General features: G+C 51.4%; 1 protein-coding gene across 1 annotated transcript; it reads right to left on the bottom strand.

Annotated features, from left to right (window-relative positions):
- Positions 1-307: 307 nt before the first annotated feature.
- Positions 308-3,781, bottom strand: LOC307055521 (proteoglycan 3-like; the record flags this gene model as incomplete). The annotated part of the gene is made up of 5 exons (XM_079707755.1): positions 308-394; positions 1,202-1,313; positions 2,139-2,270; positions 2,959-3,272; positions 3,721-3,781. 5 exons carry the CDS (start codon positions 3,779-3,781, stop codon positions 336-338), a joined length of 678 nt encoding a protein of 225 aa, XP_079563881.1. The 3' UTR covers positions 308-335.
- Positions 3,782-9,879: the final 6,098 nt, after the last annotated feature.

The following is a 9,879-nucleotide window of genomic DNA, read 5'->3' as shown; positions in this document are numbered from 1 at the left end:
GGACCGCCGCCTGGTACGCACTCCGCCCCCAGGTGGCGCTGCAGACACACCCCGGGGCCCCGCCCCCCCCACCCCCCCAAATCCGGCGCCCTACTCCAACATCTTTTACTTTCCTCAAAGTCCCACCCCACTCCCCACGAAACCGGAGTGAATGCTTCCAGGATTTTCCAACCCAGAGTCCAACTCCTCTAAAGTGCTCAATGAAGAAACAAGAGTCAGGAGATGCTGTGGGAAGTCTGGCTTTATGATCCGGAGAGGCTGAGGACAAGTGCCAAGGGTAGGACAGAGGCCACCAGGAGGGCGTGAAGGGAGGATCTCCGTGCCTCTGGCTTGGCTTAGAAGCCGCAGACGAAGGGCAGAGGTGTTTCGCATTGAGCTCGTCGCCAGTGACCCCCTAGCGGTAGAGAGCACAGTGATGTCAGCTGCCCACCTGCGTGTGTGGCCTGTGCTCCCTCCTCCCCTCCTCAGGCACCTCATATGTCATCTTTGCCTGCCGTAGTCATGATCCGATGGCCACAGGTTTCCCACACATCCGGACTAGCCATTGATCTCTTCCCTTGCAGAGGCAATGTGCTAAGTGCTTTATATGGACTATCGTTTAATCCTCACAATGACTCTCCAAGAGGTCAGTGCTGTCATCACTCCCGTTTCACACATGAGGAAACTGAGGCTTAGTGGGAGTGATAACTTGCCTGTGTCTCAGCTGGCAAGTGGCACAGCTGGGATGTGAATCTCGGCCATCTTACTCCAACCCATATGGTCCAGCCATTGTAATAAGTTCCCTCACATCTGGCAGCCATGCTGTTCAAAGCTGGCAAATTATGTCAGCCATCCTTAATGCCCGCATCTTCACCTCATGCCTCATCCACACCTGACATTCACATCTGTTCCTCCCATCTGTCCCCTATTCACTCCTTGTCGCCATCATATCAGAGGAAGGAAAGGAGCCCCCAGGCCCCGAGCCCAGCTTTGCCTGGGAGGATGGAGAGTCCCCATCTAGCCCCTGTACTGGGAGCCTCATCACCTGGTTTTGCTCGAAGGAATCCCTACATCTCAGCCCTCCTCACAGACAGGGACATTGGTTCTCCAGTTGGAGGGAGGGTGTGGGTTTGGGGAGGTGTGTTCAGGCAGCTCAAAGGGACGTGTGTGGGAGTCCACCTTGCCACCCCTTCCCCTTGTCCTGGTGCCCGGCCCCCCTCACCTCTGGTGCTCAGGGCCACACAGTCGCCTCTCCCATTCGCAGGTTGTCCTGAGGCCCAGTGTACAAAATTCCAGGCACTGCCATCAGTCCAGTGAAATTTCTTGCAGCAGAACTAGAGAAGAGAGAGGCTGGGTCAGAGGGCGGAGGTCCAGAGAGACAGACAGATTCTGGGTCTCCAGAAAGCCCACTGGGTATCCCTTCCTGAACACTGTATATATAATCTCCTCTCACTGACTACCTGCCTGGGATACCGTTGAGACCCATCCCTGAGCGTTCGCAGGCAATGACAATGGAAGAGCAAACATCACATCCGGCTATCACACAGAGCAGGCTTCTCAAACTTCACTGTGCACACAGATCTCCTAGGGATCTAGTGAAAAATGCGGATTCTGATTCAGGAGGTCTGGGGCGGGGCCCAAGATCCTGCATGTCTAATGAGCTACCCGGTGATGTTGATACTGCTGGTCCGTGAACCACACTTGAGAAGCAAATATAATGGCACTTATTTGTCCACAATCCCAAGGCCACTCTGAGAGAAGGACCCTACTTTAGAGATGAGGAAACTGAAATTTGGAGGCAGTCATTCAGCTAGTAAGGGACCAAACTAGATATAGAATCTATCTCCTGACGCCGGGAGTGTGCTGGTAAACGTGTAACAACCAGCTCTGGGGGAAGGTGAGAGGCTAGAGGGAAGAAAGAAACCTGATTTGTAATAATTGTCAATTTCCTTGGTGTAAATACATCCACCATGGCAGATTTCAAGCTACAAGCATGAAGCCACTGAACATGGAGTTAGGAAGAGAAGCACTCAATCATCAGTTCTCCTAAGCCGGTATGAGGCAGCTTCAGCTGCTGGGATGAGGCTTTATGCCAGCAGGTGGTCCCTTGAGGCAATCAGAAAGACCTTCGTGTACCTGGGAGTTGGCTCCTCGCTTACCCAGCCCTTGACGAAGCCTCCGATCCAGACCTGTGCTTGGTTGATCCTACTGACCCAGACCTGGATGCGATAGTTGAAATAGGAGTTGTGGATGGAGACGAGGTTGCCTCGGTAGCACTTCCTGCATATACTCTGCAGAGAGAAGAGTTGGGGTAGGAAATTCACTGTTTTCCCTCGAGTCCCTGAGTCTCCAGGAGAGACCGCCTCATCCCTTTCCAAGGCAGAAATCAGGGATCTATCGCCCCCCTGAATCCCGTCTCTTGTTCCTTTATTTGGTGTCAGGAACTTCTTGCAGAAAAGAATAATAATATTCAGAAGAACTACAGCCACCATTTACTGAGAGTTTACAATGACCCAGGGACTATTCTAAATACTTTCCATGTATTATTTAAATCCTCTCCACACCTCCAAGAGGTGGTACGGTACACCTCCATTTTACAAATTGAAGATACAGGAGCCCTGAAAGGTGAAGTGACTTGCCCAAATAAAATGGCTGGTGACAAGCAAAGCCAGGATTGAGCACAGGCATACCTTATACCAAAGCTTTTTATCTAAGCCAGTGGTTCTCAAAGTGCGGTCTCCTGACCAAAAATATCACCACCTGTGAATTTGTTATAAATGCAAACTCTTAAGCCCCAGACTTGCTAAATCAGAAATTGAGGAGATGGGACCCAGAAATCTGTGTTTTAATGAGATTTCTAGGAGACTCTGATGCATACTCGGCTTGGAGAACCATTGGTCCAAATGACAGGGGACAGAAGTTTGCCTCCACTCTTGTCTCCTCCACCTGGTCCCCCATAGTAACCTCCCTGCCATTTACCTGAGCGTCCCCAAACTTCCTCGGGGTCTGCACCAACAGGAAGTGGCAGGTCTTGCACCCAGGACCGCCTGGAAGCTGAATTGTGTCCTCTTCCTTAGGGCACTGCAAATCCTTGTCTAGGGCAGCTGGGTCTGACTCCATGGCCCCCTCATCCTCAAACGCATCTTGATAGCTGGAAGCCACAGCGTCCTCTTCCTCCGACTCAAGCACTCCATCATTCAGGGCCAGCTCTCCCTCCTGTTCCCCCGAACCTTCCAGATCCTGGCTCAGGTCAGCCTGTGTCTCTCTGCTGCCCAGATGGGAGGCATCATTCTCTGGAAAGAAGAGAAGAGGTAACCTGCCCTCAGGCCGGGCTCTCTGTTCTTCCAGGACCACGGACAGCTCTGATGGCCCCACTCAGCCTTCCGAGGGACGCCATCTGGAACCAAGACTGGAAGGATCCCTCGGGGGTTGGGCAAGCCAGAATTCTTGCATCACACACCCAAAGGCATGAGAACCTGGCTGACACCACAGGTGGGGTATTTTGGGAGTGGGAGGCAGCACCTGTGAGAAGCCCTCATCTTCACAGGTGGGTGTTTTTCCTGGCAAAAGAGCCCCGACGGAAAGTTCAGGTCACAGTTCTGAGTCCAGGAGAAATCTAACTAGAGGTGGGCTGGGTCAACTGAAGAGGGGAGGCTGTGGCCCTGGCTCACAAGAGCAAAAACAGATGCAGGAAAGAGGAGAAAAGAGAAAAATGGATGAGGGCGGAAGGGGAGGACTTACCCAGATAGAGAGCAGAAACTGTCCCCAGCAGGACAAGAGGCAGAAGCAGGGGGCATTTCATATCCCCTCAGTCTTGTGACAGGGACACAGCTTCACCTTTCCTCCTTGGGGACTTCTCACGTGTCTGCACGGCCCCTGGCACACAGTGGAGATGCAGTGTTTGCTTCACTGGTGGATTAAAGGGCAAACTAGAGAGCTTCCTTCTCCCCCCGTGAACAGACCCTGAGCTGGAGAGTCAAGAAAAGAACAGGGGGTTGTCAGCTCAAGTACAAAAGACCCTTTTTCCTGAGAGCTCCATCACTGCTCCCTGGGGCAGCACTTAGCTCAGATGCTAGCCGCCATGGGAACAGGTCTGCTCACATTGAGGGCCAATTTCACTCACACGGGGGGTGAAAGGGGAAGGATAGTGGCCATAATGGTCCTAAGGACAGGCCTCCAGGGTGTTTGCCATATAGGGTCCTGCTTCCCCCAGCCCTGGCCCTCTCCTTCCCGGGCAGCCGAGGGAGCACTTACGTCCTCAGAGTCTGGAGCCTCCACTCTCAGTGCCTCTGGCTCCTGGGTGCCAGAGGCAACCCTTATACTGGGCTTTTGGGGAAGTGGGAAGAAGCCAGGACGATTGCCCCAGGCTTGGGCTGGTGGGGGCGGGGGGCGACAGTGGAGCTGATAAGAGGTTTGCTCTGTCCTCCCACCCTTGGGCCCTGCTCTCTGCTGGGACATCAGGGACCTGCCTCCTGCCATATGCAGGTGCCCAAACATCCTTGTATGCTCGAGAAAGCCCCAGATGACTACTGTCCAGGCATGATTATCAGCACCCCTAAAGGGTCCCAGTCTGAACAATACTCTTTAGCCCCAGGAGCAGTCTTCCTCTGGTCAATATTCCAGCAAATGAAGTGGAGAATCCCAGGGAGAGGGAGACCACAGGAGAGGAGGTGGGAGATGAAGGGGAGACTCAGCCCTTCTGAGCTCTTATCTAGACCAAGTACGTTATGTGCATTGCATCCTTGAAAGCTCACCTTCCTAACCTCAGTCCCATGAAAATGTATGATTAGCCCTACTGCACAGATGTGAAAAATGAGATTCAGAGAGGGAAAGTGACTTGCCAAGGTTATGCAGGAAGTGGGGGAACTGGGATTTCTAAGTCTTTGGGGCTCCCAACATTCTCTACTCACCCCATCTCTCTCTCTCTCTCTCTCTCTCTCTCTCTCTCTCCCAGCCTCCCTCCTTCACTCTCTTCCTCTCTCTCTCCTTCTCCCTCTCCATCTCTTTCTTATCTTTAATATGTGAAAAACTTATGCTCCTTCCTTTATGCTGTGGCTCTAGATCAAGTTTCTCAACCCTTGCACTATTACTATTTGGAGTCAAATCATTCTTTGTTGACGGTTGGGGGAGGGGCTGTCCTGTGTCTTGTAGAAAGTTTAGCAGCATCTCTGGGTCTCTACCCACTAGATGTCAACCGTGCCTCCCCAGATCATGTCACTCAGAAATGTCTCCACACATTTTCAAATGTCCTCTGGAAAGAAAAAGTACCCCTGTTGAGGATCACTGATCTAGAACATGCTATTTTGTCCAACCTTGAGGCCTATCTTTCTGGTGGGGAGGCAGCAGCTGGAATGGAAACCTTCATGCAGAGTCATTCAGATGCTCTGTGGGCCAGCCTCCCCACACCACCCCGACTCCCCATCTCCCACCAGCCCTCTTTCATGACCAAGGTCAAGACTGAGGGGAAGGCACTTGCCTCAGTTGCAAAATTTAAGGGGACACTAAAGAACTCAGTAGTCAAGATAAATAAATATTTAATGCCATCTTTCTTAAAAATCAGAATCGATGTAAAGCTACCATGATGAACAAAACGTCAAAATATTAATCAATCAAGTTCCAGCCACATTCACTGCAATCCAAGGAGAGGCCAGCAAGTGCTGAGCCTTGATTTTGCCAGACATCACTGCCAAGAGCTTGTGGCCCTGTCAGGGTGGGTGACTCCACTCTGTGATATCCTAGCTGGGCAGTGCATATTTGTTCCTTGGATTCCAGCCCAGCCCTCCAGCGCTCAGGGCATCAGGGACAGGTCACCCAGAGGGTGAAAAGGCCTGGATTCCTTCCACTCCTCTGCCCTCTCAGGGGACCTACAAATGGAGAAGTATCTGAGTGGTCACTTCTGGGCCTGAATTCAGAGTAACGGTCTCGGCTGTTATCTCCCTGGCCCAACGGACGCAACCCTCAGCTTATCTACCTGACTTGGCGGTTGATTGTCTAATTCCAGGGCCACAAAACCTGGTCTCCAGAGTTCAAGCAGGAGACTTCCTTAGCTGGGGAGGGGTGGAAAACTAGCCCCCCTCCCCATTATTCTCCCCAGTCCTGGGGCCCAGGCCAGGGGCCTCATTTCACTCAGTGGTTGGGATGAGCAATAAGGTTGGCTACTCCCGTTAGCCAGCACCACGATAAGCTTTACAAGCGTTGCTTCATGTAAACGTCCCTGTATTACACATTAGGAAACAGCATCTCAGAGAACTTAAATAAGTTACCCAAGATTACACAGCAAGTCAGAGACAGGCCTAAACCAAGACCTTTCGGCTCCCTAGTCACCCCCACGCCTGCCTTCCCTCTACTTCCTCTCTCTGGCCTGCCTCTCCCCGGGGTTGACCTTGGGCAAAGACATCCCAGGGACTTCAGGGCCCTGCTCAGTCACCACGGTGATATCTGATGTAAAACTGGAAATAACTCCTTTTTTTTTTTTTTTTTTTTTTGGCCACGCGGTGCAGCATGTAGGATTTTAGTTCCCCGATCAGGGATTGAACCCACGCCCCTCGCAGTGGAAGCGCGGAGTCTTAACCACTGGGCCGCCAGGGAAGTCCAGAAATGACATTTTTGAAGGTCTACCACATTCCAAACACTATGCTTCATTAAGGCTTTCCCATCCATTATCCTACTTACTTAATCTTTACAATCATCCTGCCAATTAGACACTGCCATCCCAGCGCGCAGACCTACCACACAAGCTCAGAGAGGTGAAATAACTTGCCCAAGCTCACACAACTAGTTAGAAGTGGCATGTCTGACCCTAGTCTGTTTGACTCCTACATCCTTGCTTTCTTTGATTCACCCTAATGTGTTACTCCCAGACTAGCCAACGGTGCCCACCTTTTCAGCATCCATGAAACGCCAACTCTCTGGCTGACTGTTTGCATCTATCTTCACAGGGGTTTCAAACTCTGTCTCTCGTCTCAAATTTCCATCCAGCCCCACGTTATGCAGAGGGCAGCATAGTGTGACGTCTTGATAGAATGGAATCACCATTCCAGGGTCAGCCCCTCTGGGTCTCAGTTTTCCCATCCATAAATTGAGGCTAAGGACAGGACCTACCTCAAATGAGATCAGCTCCAGTAAAGCCCTCAGAACAGCACCTGGCATGTGGAGCTGGGGGTAGCCCTTGTCAGGAAACTGAGACCGAACTGTGACCCTAATCAGCAAGTAAGTGCTGAGAGCTGCTTGAGCTCCCGCTCTGTGTCTGGCATGACGATGCAAGGAACACTAGGGTTACCACTGTAAAGACACAAGCTGAGCTTCCCAGAGCTTCGTTAGCATCATTTTGGACAGGAAAAATACCACACAAGCCCTTATTTGGGGACATAAGGCCAGTCCTCTTATTTCATTTAAAGCTTTTTTTTTTTGGGGGGGGGTGGTACACGGGCCTCTCATGTTGTGGCTTCTCCCATTGCGGAGCACAGGCTCTGGACGCGCAGGGTCAGTGGCCATGGCTCACGGGCCCAGTCGCTCCACGGCATCTGGGATCTTCCCGGACCGGGGCATGAACCCATGTCCCCTGCATCGGCAGGCGGACTCTCAACCACTGCGCTACCAGGGAAGCCCTAAAGCTTTTCTTGAGGATGCATCTTTAACATGCATCCTGTAATGTGCACTGTAGCATGCACTGCTTGAGGCATTGTCACGGAGGGGATGCACCCACGTAACCCAGGCCAGGTCAAGATACAGGATGTTACCCAAATGCTCCTTCATGCCCCCTTCTTGACATTAATCCCCCAAAGGAGACCTTTGTGGACTGGAAGTCACGCTTCTGTCACAAACCACTGCCAGCAAGAGAGATTTGTGAGGAATAAAACAAGGTCTCACCTGAGCACAAAGTCTCTTGATACAGACACTGGCACCTATTTAGTGCTTAATACATGAGGGGTTTTAAAAAAGAGGGGATGTGTGTATACGTATGGCTGATTCACTTCACTGTACAGCAGAAACTCACACACCGTTGTAAAGCAGCTATACTCCAATAAAGATCAATAAACAATTAAATGAGAGATTTTGTTACTCTTTATTAGTAGTACTGGAATAAAGAGAAGCAATGCCTCCCCACACCAGAATACAAAGTCCATGAGGGCAAGGAGGGAACGTTCTCCCAGTGCATCCTCCACGGCACACAGCACAGGGCTGAACTCGTAAGAGTGTGTCAGAATTCCACCGTCACTGAAACCAAGAGAACAGCAGTTACAAAGGACCTCAGTGTGATTTCTATCTTTTTCAACTTCCTGTGCAACCTTGAGTAAGTAGCCTCTTCTATCTGGGCCACCAGATAGAACGGAATCCCTGGGGCCATCTGTACTTCTAAGAATTTGAGGAGCCCTGGAGGAAATGGGCTTCGGAGCATTGATGCCTTACTTTCTGCTCACCTCCCCATTAGAGGGAGGGTTCAGAATGCCTTCCTTCCTCACCTCTGATTGGGACTCCCTCATCTCCAGCTGGGTTGGAGTCCAATGCCCCAAGATGAACCCAAGGGTAGATGAGTCTCTCGTGCCTCCGCTCTGTGCTCTGTCCCCATATGATCATGTCCTGGAAGCAGCCGACACTTCCAGACATGAAATCCTAATGGTTCAAAGAACATGCTCTGGAGATACTTGAATCACAGCACGGGTCACATTTAGATGTTCAGCCTTGGGTAAAAAAGCAGGTCATAACTCCTCTGAGCCTGGTTCTGTACAATGGGATAATAATTACTGATCGAACAAGGTCATCGGGCTTCCCTGGTGGCTCAGTGGTTGAGAGTCCGCCTGCCGATGCAGGGGACACGGGTTCGTGCCCTGGTCTGGGAAGATCCCACATGCCGCGGAGCGGCTGGGCCCGTGAGCCATGGCCGCTGAGCCTGCGCGTCCGGAGCCTGTGCTCTGCAACGGGAGAGGCCACAGCAGTGAGAGGCCCAAGTACCGGGAAAAAAAACAAAAAAAAACAAGGTCATCTTTGTAAGATGCCTGCCACAGCAGGGGGTACTTTGTGGGTGCACAATAAGAGGTAACAATTAGTAGATGCTCTTGTGCTTGTATTACAAACATCTGTATGTTCCCGAATGGCAGGGAGCTGTGTCTTGTCATATTCCCAAACCTTACACAGAGTTGGACCTATAGCAGTTTGTCTTCTATTGAGATTCCCCGGAAACAGACCCTGAGGCAAGGATTTGAGTGCAAGTAGTTTATATGGGAGGTGCTGGGACAGTAGTAGGGAAGAGGAGAGTTCATGTGGGGAAGAGAAGACAGCCAATAAAATGTGTGTTATAAAGCCAGCTACCTCAGTGGATAACTGGAAGTTAATCCCACTGGGAAACGCTGGGAAGCAGTGCCCGATACTTGCCCCAGAATTATTCCACTTGAGGGGGCAAAGGACTGGGGTGCTCATACACCCACTCCTGAGAGTTGTGGGCTGTTCCCAGGGACACGTTAATATCCTGGCACATTAAGGCGATCACAGGTTGTGGGAGAGGAAGAAAAGGCCCTCAGACGTGGAGATGCAAATACAGTACATTGAGAATTCACCTTGAAAGTCTGGAGAGAGATGCGTGGTGTCCTGGCAGCACCTGCAATGCACGAGCCCGGTAATTGGGTGTCCTATGAAAAGAGCCACCTGAGCCCATTCCTCTGTCTCGGGCCACACAGACCCCACCCCATGCTCCATCCTCCTTGAGAGTGATAACTTCTGTTCCTTTTCATGAAAGACAGTAGGGTGGGGAGGTGTGGTCCTTGTATGGCAGAAAGCTCGTGGGTGGGGCGAAGCAGAGTAAATCAATGATTGGAAGAAAAAGAAATCAGTTTCAGGAAAACAATTTTATTGCTGGGGGCTGGAGGGGAGGGGATGGGAGGAGGCTGCCCACAAAGCTCCAGC

The sequence above is a fragment of the Hyperoodon ampullatus genome, assembly GCF_949752795.1.
Source record: "Hyperoodon ampullatus genome assembly, chromosome: 7".
Taxonomy (NCBI): domain Eukaryota; kingdom Metazoa; phylum Chordata; class Mammalia; order Artiodactyla; family Ziphiidae; genus Hyperoodon; species Hyperoodon ampullatus.
The sequence above is the reverse complement of the archived record's forward strand: the minus strand, read 5'-3'. Positions and strand labels throughout refer to the sequence as shown.